This window comes from Phalacrocorax aristotelis, chromosome 5 (genome assembly GCF_949628215.1).
Source record: "Phalacrocorax aristotelis chromosome 5, bGulAri2.1, whole genome shotgun sequence".
NCBI classification, from domain to species: domain Eukaryota; kingdom Metazoa; phylum Chordata; class Aves; order Suliformes; family Phalacrocoracidae; genus Phalacrocorax; species Phalacrocorax aristotelis.
In genome coordinates this window covers 13,492,341-13,518,476 of record NC_134280.1, presented here as the reverse complement: position 1 = coordinate 13,518,476, position 26,136 = coordinate 13,492,341, and the positions used below count along the sequence as shown (strand labels likewise).

General features: G+C 43.8%; 1 protein-coding gene across 4 annotated transcripts in view; it reads left to right on the top strand.

Moving 5' to 3' along the window:
* Positions 1-25,464, top strand: part of SLC15A2 (solute carrier family 15 member 2) — a 56,152-nt gene extending 30,688 nt beyond the window's left edge. For 3 of the 4 annotated variants that reach the window (XM_075093044.1, XM_075093043.1, XM_075093045.1), the window contains 15 exons: positions 2,410-2,492; positions 3,720-3,806; positions 4,140-4,229; positions 4,579-4,623; positions 6,823-6,855; positions 7,929-8,017; positions 9,983-10,064; positions 12,001-12,126; positions 12,913-13,077; positions 16,286-16,332; positions 18,080-18,190; positions 19,506-19,602; positions 22,000-22,146; positions 23,171-23,275; positions 24,144-25,464. In XM_075093044.1, the coding sequence (XP_074949145.1) occupies positions 2,410-2,492; positions 3,720-3,806; positions 4,140-4,229; positions 4,579-4,623; positions 6,823-6,855; positions 7,929-8,017; positions 9,983-10,064; positions 12,001-12,126; positions 12,913-13,077; positions 16,286-16,332; positions 18,080-18,190; positions 19,506-19,602; positions 22,000-22,146; positions 23,171-23,275; positions 24,144-24,320 (1,484 nt within the window). In that variant the 3' untranslated portion in view covers positions 24,321-25,464. Of the gene's footprint in view, positions 1-2,409; positions 2,493-3,719; positions 3,807-4,139; positions 4,230-4,578; positions 4,624-6,822; positions 6,856-7,928; positions 8,018-9,982; positions 10,065-12,000; positions 12,127-12,912; positions 13,078-16,285; positions 16,333-18,079; positions 18,191-19,505; positions 19,603-20,342; positions 20,388-21,999; positions 22,147-23,170; positions 23,276-24,143 lie in introns of those variants that run through there. The other variant, XM_075093046.1, reaches the window with a different exon arrangement.
* Positions 25,465-26,136: the final 672 nt, after the last annotated feature.

The window sequence follows — 26,136 nt, the reverse complement described above, 5'->3', positions numbered from 1 at the left end:
TTTCACAATACAATTGCCTTGTTCCATAAAGCAAAGCCAAAATTATTCCCCTGATGGCTTGCAGTTTTGCCTACGAGCAGGCTTGGCATTTGAACTGCAATATGAGCAGTCCTCAGAGTTCCCCAGCTTATAGAAGAGAAGCTTAGCATGCCACTTCTAACCTTTCCACAGGCTCTTTGCGGCTTGGGGCCATCTTTAATGGCTCAGACTTCTGCTTCAGAATCTATGCACCACAGAAATTGCAGGAGGAGCTGAATGAGATGTTATTTTATTCTGAGCTGTCTCACTTTGCTTGGCTGAAGTAATTCCCACAATTACAGTGGCAACTTATTATGTTGCAATAAAAAGCCCTTATTATTCAAGTGTCAGGAGGCAGCCGCCTTCACCCTGCTTCCTAAAGCTTGCATCGTAGCCCCATTAATGTACTTGTCAAGATTTCTTCTTCAACCCTTATAAAATGCTCAGTAATTTCTGATTTCTACATTCTTACTGCTAGTCCTTGGTAGCCAATGCAGAGGACACCCCGTTAGCTTTTGTTTCACAGTTGCAAGCTGCTGAGGGGAGCGGTCTCCTTATTACGCTGTATTTAAGAGGCTTTGACACAGCATGGGGTGACTTCTCATTCAGCTTGTTAGCTTAATTGAGAGACCAAGCAATTTTGTGATTTCACCACAGCATCTGTGATTTGAAAAGTTTGTCCCGCGGGGAATGTGAATGTTGCTCTCTCCACTCAAACTTCCATCAGAGAGAAGAATCAGGACACTGGAGAAATGTCATCAGGCCACAGCTAATGTTGCAGCTATTATTTTCAAAAAAGTGCATGGTCATGAGCCTCAGAAGCTTCTCTTTCCCCTGTGGCCTGTTCCTATCTGTTTAAGGCAGCAGAGGCTCCTCTGTGCACCACTGTGTGATGAATGTTTCTAGCAGAGTGGTAGTTGCCCAGGGGAAAATGGACGTGTAAATATTGCCGTTTTGGTGAGGGCATCAATTGAAATGTGTTTTTAGCTAGTGTCCTGCTGCCAGATTCCACGACCTGCCCAGCAAAGCAGCTCTGTGTTCTTTTGTAACCTGCTAAAATGCTCTTGGAAGTGATATATTTGACTATGTGAGCAGCATGCAGAACTGGAGAAAATACCCTTTCAGCCCTGACTGGCCCTCTCCCTGTGATGATGGAAACCAAGGATAGATTTAGAGGCAGAACGGAAATCTTATAGAGCAAGATCTTCTGGACTGCTTCAGTTTCTGAAAGATGGGGGAAGATTAACACTGTTTCATTCCAAATGCCAAACCTAATGTAGGAACCTCAGTTCCCAAAGGAGTCAATGGCAACACCAGAAGGTATTTCAGTGAACCTAATGAATCACCTTTTAGAGGCACCAACAAGTCCGCAGGGAGATGCTAAAAATTAGGTAGTGCAACTACCTACTCTGGGTGACTTTGGACAGGTGTCTTCAAGTGCAACTCACCTAAACTGACATGAGAGGTCTCTCTGGCAGTTCTGCAAGTCAAAACTGGATGCAAAGGGTCTTCATAATCAGAAAAGAGAAATGAGCTCCCTGCAGTGTCCCAGGCCTCCTGTGTTAGGACAGAGATGCCTGCTTTTCTCCACTGGCTGTGGACTGACCCAGACAATTAGGTTAGTTTAAAAAGTTGAGACTGGTTTGTTATATGGATTTCATGCTCGGCTTTTATTGTGCTTCTCCCTGCTAACGTCTTTGGAATTCCAATGTGCTTAGAGGCTCTCAGAGAGCAGGACAAATTAGATGTAATCAGATAGCCCCATCTCTGACAGGATTTTGAAGCCATGGTTTAATATTCTTTGTGCTTTGAGGGAGAAACCAAGACAAAACAATATCTTAAATTGTATATCCCTTTGTGGAAACTGTAAATGGAGGTAATTTCTGTTAACACCAGTGTGTGATGCAGTGACCTTTGTGGAAGTTTCCACTGAACTATGTGTGAGATGTAAGTACACACAGCCCGTGCTGGATCTGGATTAATTCTCACACGGCTGCAATGAGTCAGGGCTGATTTCCAACATCAGGTGAAGCAATTCAATGCAGATTTAATTTTAAGTTTAGCCTACAAAAAGAATTGATGGACAGAATTTTCAAAGCTTTGATTCCCAGCATGAATAGGATGTGGAGGTGCCTGTTGTGCCAGAGCAGATCATGAGAAGATGAGGGTGACTTCCTAGGAATCACACTGCTTCATGTAGGATGTTGCCTTTGCTTCCATATGAAGGCATTAAAGGAGTCCTGTAAATTTATTTTGTTAAAAAGGCAATCCTGTAAACCCCAAGAGCAGTGGTTTTCTGTTGAATACAGGGATGTGGGATCCTTCCCTGAAGCAAGTGCAGGATTGAGCCTCAGTCATTTTAATTCCCATTTGGATGACAATATTTTTCAGTTGTGTTCATTGCTGGAAGTGGACTGTACAGAAAAAGGCCACCACAAGGGAACGTCTTACTGGAAGTGTGCAAATGCATCTGCGTAAGTGTGTGCCGTTCTCTCCTTTTCATGCATGACTCTGAGGTTGCAGTCAGAAAAGTGCGATGGGGAAGAGGAGGTGATATTTGGAGTTCTTCTGTATGCTGCCCCTAGATATCTTGCTGATGAGCTGTAAGGAATAAGAAACACATTTATGTCCTAGTTTATTCTTTCAACATTTCAATTGTTTTTCCTTAGCTCCATGAAATGTTCAGTTGTCAGTAGAACCGCTAGTGGCAGATGCTGGTGGAGACTGAACTGAAAGGAAAATTCAGAAACTCAAAGTATCTGATATATGACTCAATTTTTTTCACCTGAATAATTTTACTGAAGTTTATCAGTTCAGCAGACAGTAATAGTACACATTCATATTATGCACATTCAGCATGTTCATGTAAATGCAAGAGACACCTGCTGCAGCTGCAGTATAGCTTTATCAATTATTTTGCATAGTGTGTGAGCTGAATGTAGTCTGTGAAAGAATACTCTCTTATTATTAAATGGCTAAAGATGTTTCAGGAAGCTGTTGCTAACAGCAGATGTTTTCTTTTTACCTAGGTCAATCCTAGTGACAGTTTTACCTTGGGGAAACAGGACAGATCTTAAAGATAGGATTTCTAAGTGAGGTCTGCCACTCTTTTTGCCGGGATGGCTGTGTTCAGTGACTGGAGCACACAACATAAACAGAAAAGTTCTCACTGAGTTCTCCTCCAGTGAGAAACCAACTTGAATGCTGGTCTAGGAGTGAATGAGGCACAGGCTGCACCAGGAATATGCAAAGAAATGTCTACAGAACAAGAAGGGAGTGAGAGTTCTGGTTTTGACGTTGATTTGGATAATGAGGCATTTCCTTCCCAGCACAGTGGTCAATCCGACAGGTACTTTTTGGAAGAGAACTGAAGAAATGATGCACAATGCTTTATCATGTAGTAGGTTTTAAATCAAGCATGAAACAGTCTTTTGGGGCTAGTGTCAGATATGTCTCTGAAAGACAAGCCCGTGAGGTCATTCATTCCCACATCACACCTTTTATCAACCAACGTCACAGAAACTTCCCTGCAGAGAATTGGTCGTAGAGCATCTGATATGAGGTTCTGGAAGTGTCCATCAAAACCCCCACAATTTTCTGGTGCTGCTTACATTTGGGGATGGGGAGGGCAGCCTTGAGCTGGGAATGTGACAAAGGCAGGTGCATTATGAGGGAGTTACTCACCTGTTTTTTTCCCCTAGTTTGCTATTAAAAACCGGCTGAAAAACCGCTCCAGTCAGATTCCAAAGAGGGATCACTGGCTGGACTGGGCATCAGAAAAATACTCGGTAAGTGATGCTCTACCTGGCAGGTTTGGAGGGGGAAGGGGAGAGACGGGCAGACAGACAGGGGAAGACGGTAAGACTGGCCTGGCCACACCACTCCTCACATGCACTGGGCTCTCATTTGTCCTGTGCCTTCCCACATCTGTACTCTCCTGACCCTTAATGGACAGTTTAGGTGCTGCACTGAAATACAGAAATGCAAATACATCCAATGTCATAAATTAAGTGCAATAAATAACTGACATGCAGAAAGAAATAGGAGTTCTCATGCTTTGATGCTTGAATCACCTGTTGGCTTTTCACCCCATCTTACCTTTTTGCCTGTTCCCTTTATAGAAACAGCTGATTGGGGAGATTAAAATGGTGACACGTGTTCTCTTCCTTTTCATACCGCTGCCAATGTTCTGGGCCCTGTTTGATCAGCAGGTACAGTACAGTGCATTGCAGGTCTGCCTGCCGGCCTGTTTGCACCCTTGTCCTTCCAGGTTAACATCAAAGCATCCTGGGGACACAGAGTGCCATGCTCCTGCCAGGTGTCTAGGAGCTTGCTAAGACAGTACCCACCATCGCTGCTGGCCATCCCTTCACAGCCCTGCTGTCATCTGACACAGGAGAGTGAGAAGGAAGGATGTGCCCTGCCTAATAGCAGGTGTTACAGGGAAGGGAAGGAATAGATGGGAAATAAAACCTCCAGCATGGCTGTCTTCTCTGTCCCCATGTTTTCTAGTCCCATAGGACATCTTGAAGGCTTTACAGCTGTCTGTTTTCTCCTTAGGGATCCAGGTGGACTTTGCAAGCCACAAAAATGAATGCTGACTTTGTAAGTACTTAATATCACCAGGGCTGGTAAGACTAGTACTAACATCACTGCTCTTGCTTTTTAACCGGAGTTTCACAGTACTAAGAGCATCTGCCTGATGAGTCTGGGTGAGTTGCACTTATGGTGATTAGAAGCAAGATGTTCTGTGCAGCCATGTTCAGTTCATCACAGCACATCTTGGCAAGGAACAAGGACTGGGGAGCCATCAGCAGCCTGCAAGGTCAGAAGTGCTGACCTACTGGCAATCAGTCCCTCTGTGACCTTGAGCAGGTACAGTTTCCAGCCTGCTACCCCCACTGAAGAGAGAGAAGTCAGGGAAAGTTCACACAGCCCTTGTAAGGGTAACTAGAGCTATCGTAGTTGTATATTTCTGCTCTGGCTTACTTGGTGATACATTAACGAAGCCTCTCAAAACCAGCAGGCCTCTTGCGTATAGGGTAGAGGTGTGATGAAGATTAATTATTTAGTAGCCATAAAGTTCTGCAAAGATGTGAATGGCAAATAGTGCAGGGTGCAGTGGCAGATAAATGTGGATCAGCTATCTGCCTAAAGATGCCACCATCCAGGGCTAGTTTCCAGACATATGTGTTTTCACAGGTAAGATCTGGGTGGCCTGTTGATGCTCACGTCAGAATTTAGGACTGTAGATGCCCATTTTCCAGTTTAAAATTGACTTAAAGACCAAAACTTGAGCCCTCTGTGTTGCACCTGTTAAAAATTGGGCTCGCAGCATGTGATACTTATTAGGCTTAATTAATTCAAATGAGGCATGAAAAAGACTACACCTTGGGTAATATTTATCCACCTCAGAAAGACAAAACAGTGAAAGTTCATGCAGTCTTTGTGTATCTAAAACCTTTGTTTTCTGCTGTTTTGCTCACATGCACTTAGAGATCCATTAACAGAAGATCTAAGAATCACCAGGTGTCACTTATTAAACTCTCCCCGGTAGAGAAGGACATATTCAGGGCTTTTTTGTTACACCAACTTGGATAGATTTTTGGCTCATGTTTCAGTCTCATCTGCTCTCCACTGGTGAGTTGTTCCAACACATAAAGGTGAGAATTAACTGCAACATTGGCATGATCCCACCGTTAGGCTTGTTGGAGTTCATGTATGTAACATTCCATGCTTTTCCTTTCTGCAGACACAGGGCTCAGCTAGGAAGTCCGGAGTTAAATAGGGAATATTTAGTGTGAGATGAAATATTTGCAGATTTGTTCCCTAACGGCACATTTGTATAGTGTGCGCAAAGAAGCAGGAGGGGATATTTGCCTGATATTTTTAATTGTAAGACTCCTTTGCTGTGACCAGTGCTTTCCACTCTCCCAGGAGGCACCTGCTGGCAGTCAGGCAGCCATTCTAGATTCACCTCAGGACAAGCCTGGCAGACAGGAGACAAACTCCCACAGTGCTTTCATGGAAAGATATTATTTACATCCTAATTTTTCCCCCTCTCTGTCTTAATTTCAAAACAAAAGTGTTGTGTGGAGTTCAGACAAACACCAGACCCTCCCTGGAGACAGCTCATCAGTCCTTTTTGGGGACTGGGATCCCTCCGTCCATCCCTGTTGACCTTGCCTGATTGTGGGGGGCTGGATACAGTGATGCAAGGGTGAGGCTTCTGATAGCTTGAGGGCTCTTGGCTGAAACCAAGAAGTCACAGTTGACCAAAACCCATTAGGTGCCCTTGGCAGATGGAGAGAGGTAAGAGGCATTTGTGCAGCCCACTGCCTCAGGGGTGGTCTTCTGTTATCCTTTTGGGGTGCTTGGGAGAAATGCCAGCAGAGCTCAGGGTCCTGAAGCTTGAGAGCACTCACTTGTGGGATTTGGGCTTTTCCCATTACAGAAGCAGGAGGGGAGGAAGCTCTAAGACCCCAACCCAACTTGGGCACTAGCATGCCCATTCCTCCCCACCTACCTAGTTCATGGCTCAGCCAGTCTGAAAGATGAGTCTCAGTACCTGTCATAGGCTGTGTCCCATCTGCCCTATATCAAGGACTGAGTATAGCTTCCTTGTGCAAAATTATTCTCATCAAACACTGTGTCAAGAACACAATATCTCTTGCTAAAACCAACATAAAGCATTTGAGGAAACCACCTTTGCTGGTAAGGCCTCTACTGGACCTGCTGCTTATTTGCCATACGCACTGTTATATTATGTGTTTATGAATCACTTTGAATATCTTTTTGTTTCAGGGAATATATGTCCTTCAGCCTGACCAAATGCAGGTAAAAGATACTATAGGGTAGGAAATAACCTTTTGAAATGTATTTTCTTTTTCTTTCTCGTTTTTATTTTTCTCATGGGACCAGTATCCTTTCTCTGCTCCTTTTGAAAGTAATAGCAGTGCTCCTGCTGACTACTGTGGTATGAATCTGCCTTATTGCTCATTAGCCATTTTGCAAGCTTAGTTTTGGGGTTCAGAAGACCCCAGGGGTGCCCTAACACAGAGGTTGAATCTTGCAGAATAGTGCAGAGGTGTGGGGAGACATGCCACCATAATAGTTCTGGAACTAGTGCTGGCATGTGGAGGATAGAGGCTGTGTCTCCTTTTAACATGCCCCTGTGCTGGGGTGAGTGTTGTAACTGAAATATGTCTCCTTCCCCTTTTTTTCAGGGCAAATGAAAATGTGAAGGCTCTAAGATGGTGCCATGTCGTCACAGTTTATTACAATTCTTATGACAAACAGCTTTGGAGAAATTCAAAGCTGTTCTGTTCCCTGAAATCTTCCTTTGAAACTGAAACAGCATTTCTCTCTGCTTGTTCTCTACCACTCTATTTTCTTGCTCTGCCCCTGCTGGCTGGCAGACAAGCTCTGCCCCTCCCAGGAGAAATTTAGTTCCTGGGGGATTACCAAGCTGTGTGGAAGTGCAAGAAATCGCCAGTCTCACAGAATACTGCCTGTTCCTCTGGGATTTTGCTGAAGTCCCAAGATGTTTCCATTACTGCTGATTTGTTGTAAGGTCCCACCACAGCACCGAAGGTCACCTGCCTCTATTGTCAGTGGGTTTTGTACTCTTTAAAAACATAACGCTGCAGTTCTCTCTTCAGGGAAACTGGGCCAGTGATGCTTGCTTACCTCTTGGAGGGGAGGATATGAACAAAATGTATTCATGCCTGTGAAAACTAAATAGCAGAAACTGTCGGAGTGCAAACTATGATTATATTTTAAAAGGAGGTTTTTAAGTGTTTTTTCATGTCCTTTCTGTAATGGAATTATTTCTGGAGGACAGTGCTTTATGAGTTTAATTAATGAAAGTTGCTTTCTAGTCACTAAACTCCCATTCTTTTGTATTGCAGTTCTTAAATCCACTTCTTATTCTTGTCTTCATCCCACTTTTTGACCTTGGGCTCTACCCCCTGATAAACATGTCCAAATTTAATTTCACGTAAGTACTTGGGGACTGTGCAGATGCCTCGGTGCTTTTTCTTTTGTGGCAAGTGTGCAGAATAGGTTTTAAGGAGGAGAAACACAAATTTCCATTCACCCTTCCCAGTACTTGCCCCTACTTTAGACCCAAGTGGCAGCATCATCCAGAGGGGAAAATTCAGTGGTGTTCGCTTCTGCTATGTACAGATTTTCCCTGAAAGCCGATATGAACAGTCCCTCTTTTGAATTTGATCAACATGTTCTTCCCTTGATCTCCTTTATCACCCGTAGATAATTACCTCCCTGAAATGTCCCTGTGGAACCAAATTCACTGTCTCATGTGGGCTACATGTGGTGGTGTGAAAGCAGATTCCACACTAGGGTCTGAACCAGTGAGTATGTAAGGGAATTTCCATATGACCCAAGCATTTTATCCCTAGTCTGTGTTAGCAAAACGTGCAGTCTAACAGGAGCAGACTTCCACGTTGGTTCTGAGACCCGCTTTATGCATTTTGGGGGATTTCATTTCAGAGTATCTGTAGTCTGCCTCTGTGGACTGATGCTTTTTAGCAGTGGGAGTGCCCTCATGGAGTGCCTCTGCCAGTGCAGTTTCAGCTGAAAGGAACCAAATTTCCATGACTCGGCACTACTTCTCAACATGAACCACAGTGTGGGAAGGGGTGATGAGTGAGAGTTTGGTTTAAAAACCATGTTCCTAATCTAAAGTGCTGGATAGACAAAACCATATAAAATGGGGATGGAAGGAACCTCAGAAACCTACCCCATCACCCTGCTGATCCTTTCCCATCATGCTGAATTACTTACACCTAAAGACATATCAAAGACAAGGTCCAGCCCCGTGCTGGTGGCCTTTGGAGGACTCACATCAGAAGCTGTGCTTGTCCATGCTACCTCAGTGTGAGCCCATGCCCTGGACTGAGCCCTAACTCAACAGGAAACTTCCTGCATGATGACCAGTTCACAGATTAGTTCACCCAGCAACACAAAATCAGGTCAGGACTGAATGACATGCTGTTTCTGTCCCCTGGATGCAGGATACTAACAGGCTCCTATCCAGTTTAGCTGTAGAAGTGGCTGTGGAAACACGGTAGCCTGCAGGGTGTTAGCCTATGTGGCTGCAAAAGTTTGTGCCACAGAATCCCAATGCAGCATTGAAGATCAAAACAATTTTTTAATTACAAGATGCAAGCAGTAAATATTTTCTTATCCCAGGGCATGTAACTGAGGGACAGAATTTGGGTTCGTAATCTTGATTTCCCACCTCAGGTGGGAATGTGAGTCCAGACCATTACAAAGAGTGGACACCACTGAATCTAGAACCAGATTTGTTTCAAATCTCAACTACTCAATGCTCAGTTTAGACCTGCCATTCTGGGCCCATTTTCTTCTGCTTTATATCAGCTTCTCATGTAACTCTGGTAGAGTTGCACTAGTTTTGCTCTCAGTTCAGAAGCAAGCTCTTTATTCTCTAGAAATGTAAATGTATTCGCATGAGAAATAATCCAGAATGATGCCACAGATGGTCAGAAACACTGATGATACACGCTACACGTTTTTCTGCTCCTCATTCCTGCTGCTAAATAGCATGCCACTTTTCTTTTGCCTTTCCCAAAAGAGACTTGAAGATGTATCATTTCTAGTGCTCCTTCCAACATCACAGGTTAACATAATGGCATGAGCTATTCCCACTAGAAGAGCTAGGAACAGGATAATATGAAACTTGCAAGCAAAGAGCTTTTTTTCAAGTCATATCAGTTTTAATTGGCCTCAGTGCTGGCCTCATGCAGAATAATAGAACAGTTTTAAGTTAAATGATTGGCAATTTAAACAGCACATCATCCCCAGTGCCACCTGTTGGACAGTTTATTACATAGTTTTGGCATACCTTTGGCTCTGAGGAATGGTCTTCCATATTTTAAATCATTTTTTTTCCTTAATGACACCTCTTTCATTTGCTCCATAGACCTATTAGGAAAATGGCAACAGGTATGATCCTTGCAGGGATGGCATTTGGACTTGCAGCTGCTGTAGAAGTCAAAATAAATGTAAGTATAGCACAAGGGACTCCTCAAATATTTTCTTTCCCTGGGGTGGTTTTACTGATGCCTGTTAGATGATCCTTCTAACCATTGTGTTCCTTGATCATAATTTTTAATGTCTTCTTTACAATTAAGCATACCGATCCAGTTGCTAATGATAATTCTTACTTTGTCTACTTTTCCCTCTCTTTGTCTCTTTCTCTGTCTAGTCTTTGCAGTTTTGCTGTGCTGGTCATCTCCATTGGTCTATATTCTAGATTTCCATCGTCAAAGTGCTTGACAGACATCTAGTTTATGCTAGTGATTAATTCCTAAAAGGTAGTTGGTTCTCTCTCATTTCTTGCTGTAGCTTGCCTGTATTTTACTGTTTGGGGTTTTGTATGTGTGTGTGGTGGCTTTTTTTTTAATTTAATTACTTTACTACTTCAGGGTGGGGATGTGGTTTTTTACAAGCCAAGTTGTTTCTCCAGTGAGGCAGGTGAATGCAGTCACTTCTAGAGTCACAGGCTTCAGCGACTGCCAGGCATCCCCAGACAGGATGGCAGCAAATCCCTTGTAAATTCGATGTTAGCCCCTGCAGATTTGTATGATGTGTTTTTGGCCTGTGACCAGCCATGTGCAAACTTTTTCTGACCTTTGTCTCCTGAACGCTACTATAGGATTAATTTTTTAAAGTTTCCATGTATACTTAAAACAGTCTGTTAAAGTAGCTGGCTCACAGCCCTGGATTGACATCTGGTTCCTCAAGTGAATCCACTGACAAGTCTCTTACTAAAATGAGACTCTGTGGGTTCAGGTCTTCTTTCTGATCTCTTTACATGAGCAAAGAAATGCTCTCATTGCCGCCACTAGCAGCTCTGACTGAGCACTGAAAGTCTGCTCTGGCTGTGAGTGACTCCTCCAGGCAGAGGCGTAGTGACTTAGAGGTTTCCCCCTGCCCTGTGCATGGAAATTTTATCTTGAAGGACACTAAAAGCTCTAACAAAGAGGGGGATAGGATGGCCTACCTTGGCTTGGCTCTAGGTATTGCAGCTGAAAAGCCACAGTAATGGAATTTGCTGGATAACATTAACAGGCCTGTTGGTCCAGAGCAGCATATGGGTACAGGGAAATCAGTGTTGCACTATCTTCTCTGACAGTATGTCTCCCCACTAAGCTAGGTTCAAACTGCCCTGCCTGCAATACCCAAATTATAGGATAAGATAGAGAAAAAATTAATAGCTTTGAAGTATTGCTGGGAGCTACTTGAAAATGAAGTGAGGGGGAAAAAAAAGAGACCGTTTTTTAAAAAAATTCATTTTACATCTGCAGGTAGTACAAGGCTGATACTGATTGATGTACACTTTCTAGGAAATGATTCCTGACAGAAAGAGATACCTCTGTGCTGGAGGCATCGTCTTTCCTTTCTCAGAAAACAGGGAGTAAGATCTATACAGTCTGCTGTTAGATAGCATGGTGTCAAGTGATACAAAAGCACCGATTACAGATGTGGAGCTCAACTTGGATTTTCAAAACTGCTTAGCTTCTGGCCTAATTCTTTTCCCAGTCACTGACTGCAGTGGAAAATAATTATTCTGGTCACTGCTTTTGAAAGCTAAGCACAATTTTTTTTTCTGTTCTGATATGGCAGTTTGTTAAATCCAGGCACTAGGGAGCTGTATAATGAAAGCAGTGACATTGTTCTACCTACCCAGCAGTTGTGTAGCCTGTACGGTGGTGTGAAGAGCAGTTTTTGGGAGGAATGATAGGTTGGCTGTTGAGCTACTGTGCAGAAACCTCCCTAAATAAGATTAATGTTCAGTTTTCTCTCAGTGCAGCTTCTGATGAGGAAGGGATGGAAAAGTATCATTACAGAGAGGAAGACTATTATGGCTAAAATGAAGAGATATTAAAGTGCTAATAAAGCAAACAGATGGCACTTAAAGCCTTTTACTTTAATTAGGAAACTGATTTGCCTCGACTTGTCCCAGAAGAAAGTTTAATTCGGGTTCTGAATTTGGCAAAGAACCCTGTTCAAGTGACAATCCAAGACCGGGACCTATTTCAGCAGCCTGTGGAGGCTTTTCAGGTAAGTATATATGTGGGGCTGGAAGGCCTGACTTGTATCCCATTGAAGAAATGGTGGGCTTTTTTTCAGGCATTTTCTAATAAAGCCCACAGGTGGTAGAGCTTATTCTCCTCCACCGCCTTAGAAATGCATGGGAATATCTTTAAAAATGGAGCATATTATCTCCATTGAGGAGACAAAAATGGAGAGTTTTGAGACATATTTCCATGACAAAGGAGGAAATGGCTAACCACATTCACCTATAATTAGAAATACAGGATAATTGTCCTGAGATGAGCATGTTCAGCTCACATCTCTTGGTGCTCAGACCAGGCATTGCTGCTGGGATCTGGATGGCATCTGAAAAGTATTTACCTGCAAAGGAGGAAAGAAATAGGAATGCAGTTATCTGGGCACGTGCACTGGGTTGTTTCCTATTTCAGCTTCCAGATTACAGGTCAGGCTAGTTTGGAACTCAGCCCAGCAGTCCATTGGCCACCAGCAGCCTGACATGGTTTAGGTGTGGTCCCACCGGGGCAGAGCAGGGCCAGGAGAAAGGGTAGCTGTGTGGGCAGCAAGTGTTCCCTGGCCTTTGGGATGCATCCAGCAAGGGAAGGTGCTCCAAGCTCTGGCTTGACCAGCCCAAAGCCTGTAAGTCAACATAGATCCTTTGCTGAAGAAGGCAGCTCTCACTGTTAAACTTCCCTTACAGGCTCCCTCAAAGAGAGGATAGGGTTGCACTTGGTGGGAAGAACCAGATCCTTTCTCATCTGAAGAAAGTGTAACAAAGTTTGTTTTTTTCCACAGAACCCAGCTGAGTACTCAAAATTAATATTGAACGGAGAGCAACAGAGCCTTCACTTCACCCTGCAATATCAAGGATTGTCTCTTGCTTTTAACTACACTGTGAAGGAAAAATCAGTATACAGCTTAATTGTTTTTGAGGCAGAAGAAAGCCTATCAAGCCACTTAGTAAGTGTGGGAGTGAAGTGTAAATACAGTATTAATTCAATGACTGTGATGATACAATGGGGTAATAGGCTCATTAATTCATTTGCTCAGTTGCAATGTCTTTCTGATTGCTCTCAGATGCTCTAAACCTGACTTCTTAGCTAGCAGGACTGGATCTGTATGCATTTCTGCTGGTTGATTAATAGAGGTGTTATGGCATCTGAGACTTTCTGGGCACACTTTAATCCAGTGAATGCTGCAGTGGGAGAGCAGAATCATGCCTGCTAGGCAGCAGAGGTTGAGAAAGCTGAGGAAACAGAGCACCAGAGATTTTCCCCCAAAGATGGTTCTATAAAGCAAAGATGTTAAAGAGGCTCTAGGGCTGGGCATGGAATGAAAGCATTTGAGGAATGATTCCGGGTTTAGTTATTGCAAGTGTTTAGTGAAAATGCACAGAAGGGCCATTTGTTTTGCTGAACAGAATAAATGATTAAGCTCATTTCAGGCTCTGCAGCAGAGCCGGCTGTGTTTGGACTTTTGTGTATTGCTGCGACAGAGAGAGGCATATGGGATGTATTGGCCGGATTGTGATATCTTTTATGTGTGACTGTATCCTAAGAAGCTCTCTTGAAATGAATGGTGTTACTGCACATTGTGGTAGGTGTGTAAATGTCATCAGAATCTGTCCTCATGCTAAAATGTCAATTCTCTTTGCAGTTCCTCAGCCTCTTCCCTTACAGGGTTGCCACGCCAAGCAGTCAATCTTGTACAGTAGAAATCATATAACTGTTTTTAAAAATGAAGTGTTTAAGAATTTACTTTTTCCCAACATTGGAGTGTTTTACTGCTTTAGAGTTTAGAGCCTGGGGCTCATTATCACACAGTGTTGTTAAGTTTCCCTGTGACCCTGATGACTGTATGCTGTTACTTTAAGGAATGGATACTCATACAGTTCTTAAGTGAAAGCCTGCAACAGGCTGGAGCAAAGCAATCTATGAGCTTCAGTACATCTCTGTGCTTCCCTAGCTATCTAGCCTGTACTTTAATTAATTAATTAACCCTGGAACAAACAGGCTGTCATGTGCTGGGGAAGAGCCGTGCTGTTGGGTGATGCTATTGTAGGGAAGTGATCATGCCCCTGTACTTGGCACTGGTGAGGCCATACCTGGAATACTATGTTCAGTTTTGGGCCCCTCACTACTAGAAGGACATTGAGCTGCTGGAGCGTGTCCAGAGAAAGGCAACGAAGCTGGTGAAGGGTCTGGAGAGCAGGTCTTATGAGGAGAGATTGAGGGAACTGGGGTTGTTTAGTCTGGAGAAAAGGCTGAGGGGAGGCCTTATAGTTCTCTACAACTACCTGAAAGGAGATTGTAGCGAGGTGCATGTTGGTCTCTTCTCCCAAGTTACTAGCAATAGAACAAGAGGAAATGGCTTCAAGCTGCCTCAGGGGAGGTTTAGACTGGATATTATGAAAAATTTCTTTACTGAGAGAGTGGTCAGGATTTGGAACAGGCTGCCCAGAGAGGTGGTGGAGTCACCATCCCTGGAGGTATTTAAAAGACATGTAGACGTGGCACTTCAGGGCATAGTTTAGGAGACATGGTATTGTTGGTTTGACGGTTGGACTTGATGATCCTAGAGGTCTTTTCCAACCTTAATGATTCTATGATTCTATTGGTCTATCATTCTCAGCTGTAAGTAAGGGAGGTGTGGAAAACAGTGTGGTAAATGATACTCACTTTTCCAGCATTGCAACACAAGGATAACAATGCCAGCATCACTGCTATGCTGTAGGGTTTGCCCTGGAGTAGCCGTGGCCCACGCCAGCCTCCCTCACTGCTGGGTTTGGCCCCCTCACTCAAGTGGGGGTGCTTTCCTGGAAGGATCCAATCTGCAATTGGTTTCTCCTCCTTTGTGGGCTGTTGAGTAGGCAGGAAATGAATTTGTGAGCTCTGGGGATCACCAATGAAAGAGGGTAATGATTTGGCTGGCTTGTCTGCAACGAACTAGAGTGTTAATCCCCATGCGTCTGCCATGGGAAAAAATGTTGTTGTTTATTATTTATTGCTCTGACATTTATTATTCACTGTGGCAATTTATTATTTAGGGCATACATTTTTTGTGGGTCAGCATATCACACTGAAGTACAATAGAAATTTTATAGGTATACTGAAATTCTGGATCCTTGGTCTCAGAAGTTCAGGGTTTAACATCAGGAAGGAGGTGTGGAGAAAGGGCTAGAGGATTTTAAGAGAAAGCCAGTTTCTGAAGGTAGATTCACCCCCTTTTGGCTTGTCTGCGTTCTTTCTGTGGGCAGCACAAATTGAAATTACCGTGGCTGTTTAAGTGGACATGGCACAACTGTGGATTTCTACCAGCCAAGAACCTTACTCTGTGTTCTTTTTGTGTGACATATAATCTTCAGGCAGGTCTGTCTCTTTACAGTTTTTTTCAGCATTGTACACCAAATAGGCTCTCCTTGAATGAATGTAGGTTATGTTAACTATTGAGCTGATGCTCTAGCTGTGATCTCTAGGAGAGGCACACTCATTCCCCGGTGTGCCCAACCAGGTGGCCATTTCAGGATATATCTGCAGAGACTGTGAGCGCAAACAAGCTCCATGCATCTTGGTCTCTCCTGCTCACTGCCTGCACCATAAAACAGTTTAATCTCTTGAGTATTGAGGGTCAGGGAAAATATGAGTGATATGTGATGATCAGAATAGTAACCTAGTGGTTCCTCTTGGCTTTAGGCTTCTGTGAAGTCTACGAGTATGCCAAGAATCAAGGCCTGGAAGTTAGGCAGTTGCAGGTTTTGTAGGAGTAAGGCACTCATGTTTAATTGTAACTAGTCATTGGAAGAGGCTAATGTGGATAATGCTCTCTTGCTATCTTCAGATCAAGACAAATACTTTATTGGAGGGTGTTACATGCCTCAGTAGAAGGGTGACTGGCTGAAACTCTTTAGCCTTTGTTATGCAGGACATGAGGAAAAAAAAGTATGATCTCATCTTAAGCCCTTGGCAGAGCTGAAATTTTGCCATTGGTTTCATTGTACCAGGACTTCACTTCTGTGTCCTGATGTAAAACTTATGTGAGAGTCCAGTCAATTTCTGTGGGCTTTACAACACACGCGTAACTCCACAAACACTAGTATTTTCTGCTACACATTGTTACAAGGCAGCATTAACAAATATGTTTGATTTTTTTTTTTTCTTCCCCTTTCTAGATTACAGACTTGGAAGCAAAGCCAGAAAATGGTTTGACAGCTGTTAGGTAGGAATAGCTTTTTTTTTTTTAAGATTTGGAGGTGGTGGGCTGAGGGAAATGGCTTTTGTCTAGTGCAAACTGTATGTAACATACACCAGATGTTCTCAGGTTGGAATCTAGTCCACACTTCTCATGCAAGACTTGGCTGTCAGCTGCAGAGGCTTGACAGCGTGTCACCTCCCACGCTTGCCATGCAGAGCTGAGCATTATTGCTGCTTACTGCCTAGGATAGTCTGGGCTGAGATGGCAACATAAAAGATCTCCCCTGGAAGAGTGGTAAATTCATCTCACTGTTTCCCACCTGTTTGGGAAAGAAATGGAAGACGCAATGTGGAAAGGAGCCGCTGCAATTTGTCCTCTGCAAACTGGCCAGTCCATGACGTTCATTGATCTCGTGCAACTTCATGCACATATTCCTACTAAATTAGATACAGCAACAATTTTACATCCTCATAAACAATTCAGCTGGGCTTTGGGCTCTGCTTAAGCAACTAGTCTACTTTCCTAATCTGAGCTAGTCCATGAACAGTCCTGTGCCAGTCTGTGCTGAGATGCCGTCTCACTGAGGTCACAGTTACTTCTAGCATAACATCACCAGACCTATGTGAGGCTGCTGAGATTGTGGAAGCAACAGATTTGCGAAGGGGAGAAAAAAAAGAAAAAGAGGATTCCAGCTGGTCTTTCTGGAGGATTTGGGCAAGCTGCAATTTAAGAAAAACAAAACAAAAAACAAACAAACCAAAAAACCACACACAAACAAAAAAAACCAAACCACAAAACCCAGAAACAAACAAACAAAAAACCAAAACCAAACCCCAAACAAACAACCACCCCCCTCAAAACCTTTAGATAGTCTAAAACAATGTCCAGCCCCTCCCTTATCTGAAAGCCTATGTCGACAGAGCAGGAGGGCAATCTCTTCACAGCCCTGTTCTTGTGAAGGCTTCCACTGACTAAACACCACCTTGGAGACTCGATTAATACCTGCAGTCAGGAATGTTTTATATTTTCCTGTCAACATTTTTGACAAAATACAAAAACTTTCCTTTCAACAATTTGTGAAGAGGTGTCATTAGGAAGAAACTTTTTCCACTAAGAAGTTACTTTTGTTAAGCACTTGACTATCCTCAGGGATTTCAACCCCGTTTTAAGAACTGGAAACCAAAGAATTCTAAAACATAGATCAAATGAAAAGTGTTTGGTTTGGTGAACAATTTTTGAGTTGTCAAAAGGAAACTGTCTTTTTTTTATGAAAAAGCATATAAGCACTGGTGAAAAACCCAAACCTGAATATTCCCATGGAAGTTTTTGTTTTAATGAAGTTATCTTATTTTGCTAGAAAACTCTTTCCCACTGGTAGAAACTCCTTGGAAAGTATGCCAGCATGGTGCACGTGTTCATCAGGACACCCAACTTTGTAGTTTCATGGGATGGGCTGTCCTCTCAAACAGCCATGGAACAATCTTTCAAGGTGTCTGAGAAGAGATTGCCCAGAAGTTCTAACCCACAAAAAGTGAGGGTCACTTTTCACAGGAGAGAGAGTAAAATGGTAGAATTACACAGCAGGAAAAACTAATCTTATGTTGAAAAATTGGGCAACAAATTGGGTGATTATTTCGGTAGCTTGCAGGAGAGGCTGTCATAACCTTATGGAGTTACAGAATGCTTTGTGAGAGAGTGCACTTCGAAAGTACCTGATATTATGCTTCTCCTGCCCTGTCTGACAACCCAATGAAATATGCTTTCTTTGCAGATTCATTAATGGTTTGAGCCAAGATGTCAACCTCACCATTGACAGCGAGCAGTTCATTGCTGTTCAGAAAAACTACAGTGCTTCTGAGTACTTGCTGCTAAAAAGGGACAAGTAAGTTTCCCTTGCTGTGCTGAAGGTCCTTGCTGAGACCTTTCCTTGGATACAGTTGGCCTTTTCTTGGGTAAATGGCAAAATCTTCATTGCTATTGTCTTGGGATTTGGCCGTGGGGGCAAGTGTTTGTAAAAAAGTGGAATTATTGGCTCTGCGCAGGGCAGGTGCTCTGGGCCCCTCATGTGTCCAGAAGCACCACACATTTAGTCTGCAAAGTGTCCAAGCCAAAGGACAGCAAATCAGTATCTCTTTGTAATATGCAGTTGAATAGGTTCAGCCTCCAAACAATGTCTGGGATAGCTCCCTTTCCGTGGCTGTTATTGCTTTGGTAAAATAAAATCAGTAGGGATGAAGCTTGAAAAATTTATTCCCATGACAGGGTATAATGACATCCTAATTTAGGCCATCATCTGAGTTTTCTTAGAGTCAGGGGAATTTTGGAAACCCCAAAAACCTTTTGAAGAAGTCCAGATATAGCACTTAACTTTCTCTGAGATTTTATTCACATTATGTGGTGGCCTGGAGGGAAGAGAGAGGCCATTCCTGTGCATCTGTCAGCAGAGCAAGGTGGGACATGGTAAAGCACCCTTTGCCATTTGATGCCTGCTCTATTTTGATATTCTCTCAGGTCCAAGGTCTTAGCGTTAAGGTGCTCTCAGGGAAAGGCCAATTCATATTCCATGCTACAAAGCATTGGTATGATGTGGGCTGGTAACATCAAATAACATTACATGGCTTTGCAGGCTGGGCTTTTCTTAGACAGGGGCTCCATATGGCCTTGGTTTGGCAGCACTGGAGTTGGCTCTTGCAATGTTTCAAAACAAACTTCATAGCTTTTCTCTGCATCAGCGCCATCCAAAATATTTATTGCTGCAATTTAGCAATGCTGCTGAGCCTCTGTGCCACCTCACACATCCAAAATCAGAAGAACAAATATGAAGGCTAATTTGCTCTACTGAAAGGAAACAAAGTGGCTTGTGGGTGCATATCTCTGATTTCCTGAAGGCTGCTTGAGCCTGGCTAACTTGTCTAGCCCATGGTTCCTGAAGGAGTAGAGAAAAGTTTGGAAGGAAAATAAACCTTAAAGGGGGGTCAGAAAATAGCCCAGGTCATTAGGTGAACTCCAGTGAGCACCTAAGTGTTTCTGGAAGGAAAAGATGGCGAGAACTGTAGTGTTCATCTGACATAAATATTACTGCATCTTTACATCGTACATCTTCCTATTCCCATTGTAGGGCATGTTTGATAGCTCTGCTCTGTGTTCTTTGTCTGTGGGACTAACTGGGAAATACTGTACTTCATCATTGTATCTAGATATAATGATGGAAAATGCATAACGGAAACAGGAGAATTCACCCTGGAACTAGGGCTGCTCGACTTTGGCGCGTCGTACACCATTGTGATAACTAATGTAAGTGTCCCTGTGACGGTAACAAGCTCCTCCTGTTCTGGTCTCTGGCAGTGCTTCTGTTCTTGTTTTTGTGACTCTCTTTTGCTTTCTTCACTCTGCAAGACCTGCATGGTAGCCATCTGAAGGCAGTACATAAGCAAGGTGGGTGGGTACTTATTCTACCTTACACTGAGATCTTGTCAGATCTCATGGGTTAAGAAGTAAGATCTTTTCCTTGATGGAAATCCTGCATGGAAAATCATGTGACCCCCGTGGTTTGTGCTGGTCTCATGCCTCCCTTGTTCAGTCAACATTGATGCAGCGTGCTGCAAAGAGCTATTGCAATCTGCCAAGAGCTGACTCTGCTTGTGGTCTTTATAATACTGCACCTAGTGGTACCTCACACCTGAAAAACTCTGCAGAAAGTCTGCTGTATCCTCACATTTAACTTACTGATCTAAAGGCTGGTCTTCCAGGATTTGTGAATTATGCATGGGGGAAGAGGGACAAAGTGTTGAGGGAGGAGGTTGGTGAGATTGTGCATCTGTTTTTCCTCCTCTCACTGTCTGTACAGCTCACTTGGAGCCTAGTGTAAAGTCAAGGCATGGTTTTCAGAACTACCTAGCCCTGACAGGATGTGAGCACTGCTGAGAGGGTGTATTCCTTTCCCTGACTGCCAGCCTCCTAGGCCCACTGCTAGCAGCAGCCACGGAGATGTATGTGATTAGCTTAATTTCCATTTTAACCTTTCCACTGCACAGGCACACAGACAAACCAGGCCTGACAGGACACACTGCTAAGATGCCCTCTGAGACTTTGACTACTGTGTTGTGGTGAGCAGAGCAAAGTGCTGTCAGCTACTCCCTGGCAGTAACATCTCCCCGTTGGGCAATTAATGGGAGCTGTTCATGTCTGCAGAGTCCAAATATGTAGGGGGAAAATATAGCTGCAAAGCACCTGGCATTTTTTTTTTAACTCCAGTATCTGGAGTAGGATGCACAGGATGCACCAACCTGGACGAAACAGGCAGATGCTGCCATCTGTGAGTGCAGAGTTTTATGTACATAAAGCACATACTTTAAGTGATGTTGGTCAGACTCTTCCTCCATGGCTGCAAGCCTCTTTCACCAGATGAGAAACCAAGTAGAGAAGTTGCATGAGGAATATTACATTAAGAATATTGCCCCAGAGCCTCTGGTAACACAACTAACTCAGGGCAGTTGAGGTAGATGTGTCCCACGTCACTGTGGGATTCCAATTCGTGGTCCCATCTACAAAAGTCCCTGCTGCAGCTGTGGCTGCTCGGGGGTGGCTCTGTGCCTCAGCCCTTCTGGACCCTGTGCCTAGTCCTTCAATCTTTTTGAACCTCTGTTTTTCCATCTCTGTCCCTGTGGTTCCTCCTTCTGTACAGAGTTAGTTTGCTCCAGGCCAAGGTAATTTTTAATTATTGCAGTGATTTGTACCGAGCCCTGCTCCTCTGCCAGGAGTGCTATATAGAAGAACCAAGAACACAATATATTAGTCTGCTAATGTGGCTGAACTGTGATACTTAAATCATGGGGGTGCTGCCTTTTACCCAGCCTTCCTCAGTGTGCAGTTATAGTATGGTGCTTGTGACATTTCTTTGTGGGCTGAAGAGCAATGCACAGCTCTCCTCTCCACCCTTTTGGCCTGTTAAAATACAGCCTCTCGATTTGCCTCCCTGCATGGTGATTAAGTACATCTTGTAAACATCCCTTGTATTTTCCCAAATACTCTCCTTAAACGCAGGGTTTTCTGCCTGAAGTAATTTCAGCCTAGTGTTTAGCCAGAGAGGCTAAATCTCTCTCTGCCTCTGTGCATCAGAGGCACTATTAATTACACCTGGGAAAGCAAACAAAAAGAATGAGGAATACAGCTACCATAACTATCTGAATGCATCTGATATGGGGCAGTGTCTGCTACTCTTGGTGTCCCTGAACCAGAATTGTTTGGGTGTTACAGTTATAGTAGGGGAGCTGTACAGTGCCGATGAAATGGGAGCAGTGGCCACATGGCTGCAATGAGCATTTATCCTCTTGTCCTCTTCTGGCCGTGGGGACAGCAGCAGGTCACAGGCTCTGCAAGAGTACCACGCAGGCTTTTCCCAACCCCACTACTGAGGGCAACTTGTTGATTTGCAATAACTCATGCAACTCTTGTAGGACGTGAATGAGCTGGGATGCTTCCATCCTGCCGCCTCTGCCTTGTGCAGTAGCAGTCAGCCCATTCCCAACAGGCTTGGAAATGGCGGGGGTCAGACCCAGTTTTTCTGCCAGGGCAGAGGTTTGCTTCTGCCTTTACTTAAAACTCCATTTTGGTAAAGTTGCTGTTAGAGTCCAGGCTAAGAAGGGTCTGATCTTTGAGCAGCTAATCAAGGTGCCTTTATTTTCCTGCTAGGTTTTTGGAGATGCTGTTAAGGCATGGAAGTCGGAAGACATCAAAGCCAACGATGTCCATATGGCTTGGCAGTTACCACAATACTTATTAATATCTGCAGCGGAGGTGATGTTCTCCATTACAGGTCTGGCCTTCTCCTATTCTCAGGTACTTCACTTAAAGATTAGACTTTAGACCAGGCTTACAATTAGACTTCAGGATTTATTCCTGCATCTGCAGGAATACATCCTTTGTCATGATGCTTACTGACAAGGTTATCTGTGGTTCAGTTAAAAGTGGAATTATAACACATCTTGCTGGGTGCCCTCAAGCTAAATTAATTCATACTCTGAAGATACCCGTTCTCAGTTATTCTCAGGAAACTCCTTTTCTGGTAAAGCTGAGAACAGAACTGGATAGAAGTTTATCTTAATGTGAAAACTCTGAATACTGTAATATCAGGTTTTTCTCCCTGTGAAATATTTAGTGATACATGTTTTCCAGTGATAAAAAGGCAAAGTTGTCTCAAGAGCTCCAGGGTGGCATGGGGGCTTGGAACCTGCTTTAAGTTGAGAGACTGAAGGGATCTAACTCTACACAAGTCTCTAGCAGGGGAGCAAGGAGTAATGAGTGTGCAAAGGATGATTTGATTGTTGTTTGGGGAGGTGGTTTATAAGAAGAGAGGACTGGGACACTATGGGATCAAAAAGCGAAAGCTACTCAGATTTATCCTTGGAGTAAAGTGCAGATATTTATTAACGAGGGTGACTAATACAGTGGGATGATCTGTCTTGGTATGTGGAAAATTTGTCATCAGCAGGAAGTTTAACATGAAGATCCAGTCTCTTTTCCAAAAGTGTACAGCCACATGGCTCTAGACTTAAAGCTGCAGGGCTTGTTGTGTGGCTCCCTGAACTTCCTGATCATACGATTTCAGATGATGCAGGCTGGGGATGATCAGGATCCAACTCTGCAACAACAGCATCTCCGCTTTCTTCATGTGTCCTCATGGAGGACATGTTTTGAAAGCACCTTGTATGGAGCTGTTGAAATTAACCACAGAGGAGACTCTGTGCAGAGGAAATTCCACCATCTCCTCCTAGGTTGAGCCCAGTGACACCTACACTGGGCAGGGCATCACAGGGTGATGGGCACAGCATGATACCCACTGACCAGGCCCTTCTCTTTACAGTCTCCGGCCAGCATGAAGTCGGTGCTGCAGGCAGGCTGGCTGCTCACAGTGGCTGTTGGGAATGCTCTTGTGCTTGTTGTTGCACAGGCTGCGCCAATTGCACAGGTACGGTTTGGCTCTTAAAACAGAGGTAATGCTTTAAAACAGGCCTGGGCGGTGCTTCTGGACATCTGTGTCCTGGAGGCATGGCTGCTCTGCACAGCCCTAGCCTCCTGCAGTAGAGTGGTGGCAGCCTGCACCGAGCTGCCTCCCAGCCAGGGCTCTGTGTTGCCCTCAGCATTGTTGCCCTCCAGAGCAATGGCTCTCCCTAAGCCTCCCAGTGGCAGTAAATAAGTGATCTGCACTGGGATAATGTTGCTGGAGCTCAGGTCTAGGCAAGCAAGCTGTATTTGGGCCTGGAGCCTGGACAAGATGCCGGCCATGCATTGCAGTTGTTTACCAAAAGCAGCTTGCCTTCATCCAGCTAGCCCAGTGGGCAGGCATCCTCCTCAAGTGCTAGTTTGGGCCTCCTTCAGGGCCAGCTGCCTGTGGCACCCCCGAGATGTTGAGCTTGCATGGGGAGGTTGTGGTGCAGAGCTTGTTTAATTCAGGCTATCAGACTTCTGGGATGATGGCATGAAGGTGTGAAATGGAGCTCATTTCTGGCTAACATGAAACGGCCTCTTCCAAAGGCATCTTGTGTGCAAAAAGCCCAGATGGGGTATGTTCCAGTTAGGACAGACTTGTAAGAAAAGATTTAATGAAACTAGCCCAGTCTAGCTGGTTTGTTTCAAGGTATATCACACTTCCGTAACTACATTATGTGTACATGAGTTTACCAGAAAAGAGGGTGAGAAAGCTGTATTTGCGAGCAGTCTTGGAAGCTAAAAAGTAATTTTCATCTAGCTCTTTAAAAAGTGCTTGGAAGTACAGAGAAATCCTCTGGACTGAGAATCTGGGGTGCCCTGACCTGCTGTTCTTTTTTCTTTCCTAGTGGGCTGAATTTGTCTTGTTTGCTCTTCTCCTCTTTGCTGTGTGCATTATTTTCTCCTTCATGGGATATTCCTATGTCAGTGTGAATCCAGAGGACCTAGAAGAAAAGGAAGAGAAGAGAGAGATCTCAAGCAGTGGAAACATGATTAACCTTGTTACTCAGAAAACAAAGCTCTAACACATGGGCTGGGATCTTTTTTTTTAACTCTGTAGATGGGAGGGTAAAAGAAGCGTGGGGGACAATGTTATTTTATTTTATAGCATTGCAGTCTCTATTACTCCAAATGTAGCCACCTTCTAAATGGGACCAAATAGCCCTCTATAAAAACAATGGGGGTCCTGAAATCAGAGCAAAACTCCCTGGGAAAGCTCCTCTGGAATTACAAGCCCTTATAAGTAAATAGTGTAATTTAAAACCTGCCCATCTTTTTAACCATGGAATGCTTTCCTATGATATTGTTTTAAACATATATTTAGGGCAGCAGGAAGGAAGGGTGGAAGGAATGCCATATGACAGTAAAATTTGGAGATGTTGGGAGAAAAGAATGAAAACCCAGTATAGGAATTAGGGAAGAATAGATGTTACTGACAGAAGACTTTTTAATGCTATCATCAAGGACTGGAACTGTTACAATCCCAAAGGATTTAATCATGTAACTCTTCTTATGAGTATTTCACCCCATTTTTGCTTGTTATGAATTGTCCTGATTTATGACTTTCACCTCCAGGCTCAGAAATAATAACAGGGAATTAAACTCTGCAGCCTAAAATGTTCCCAAAACACTACTGAAGAAGATATGCATGCTACCATCTCTCTGGTACTCATTTTTTCCTAGAAGTTTTTAGCGACTGATGGTGGTGTTTGATTAGAGATGTGATTAGAGAATTGGTTTATGCTTTCTTATTTCAGAAATCCAGGCAACTATTTGCCATCTTCCTATATATTAAGCCTTTATTGGGCATTTCCTGTTACAGCACCTGCCGCTGCAAGTTAGGATACAGCTGATTTTTTATCTCATGCTTCAGTTATTCCCCACTGGGAGACATGTTGCAGCAGTTTCTATAAAATTCCAGGCATCCTGCAGTGAGTTAAACAAGGATGCACTTTATATTTTTTTCAGTCTACAAGAGGAGACCGTGGCATAGGAGATTTTTCTTTTTCCTTCCTGTTTTTGTGTGTCTCTACCAAACTTTGGGTATAGCTATTTTATCAGAATTGTGATATAGTTGTCTGATTTTCCTCGCTTGCGTGAAGCTGTGATTTCGTGTTCTGCATAGAAGTAACTTGACCATTGCTGATCTAGTAAAACTCCTGAGAGAGTCCTTGCCTTCCTCTGTCGCTCCAAGGCTGCAGTTGTAACAGGTATGGCCTGATTTATAAAAAGGTTGTCATTAGGCTCTTCAGGTTCACAGAGACAGATTTTAAATTATGCTTTCCTCTTCCATCTTGGCATTGGTTACAGATGGTCACTGATGCTTTGATTCAGGACATCACAAAATACATGTTTAATTTCACTCCTGTTCAGGAACATTGCTAGGGAATACGCTTAGCTTGACACCTCTGCTGCTTTTAGGTTTGCACTGGAACACTCACAGCCTCAGATTGTTTCCTTTGCTTCCTGTCCTAAATGGTCATGAACTTCCACCACTGGTTCTGCATAAGCTCGTGCCTGCTGTGAAATAACATCTGGGTCTTGTGCCAGAGGGGGACCATTGTCTCAGATAAATGACAACAGGCTGTGGGTGTGTACACAGACACACTTAATGTGGTTCAGTCGATGCAGAGCCATTTATTAAGCTGTGGTGGCTGGAACTGGGCAGCTGAACCCTGTGACTCAGTGGGGAATGAAGGGCATTGAAAGCCATCTATTAGGTCATCCAGCCTGGTCCTCAGAAGCCAAGTGAGGATTATTCCCTCTGCTCCTTTCTGGTATTGTTCTCCTGCTGTGATTCTTTGTGAGGATTCTTTCTCCTCCAGGCATTGTTGTTTTCCT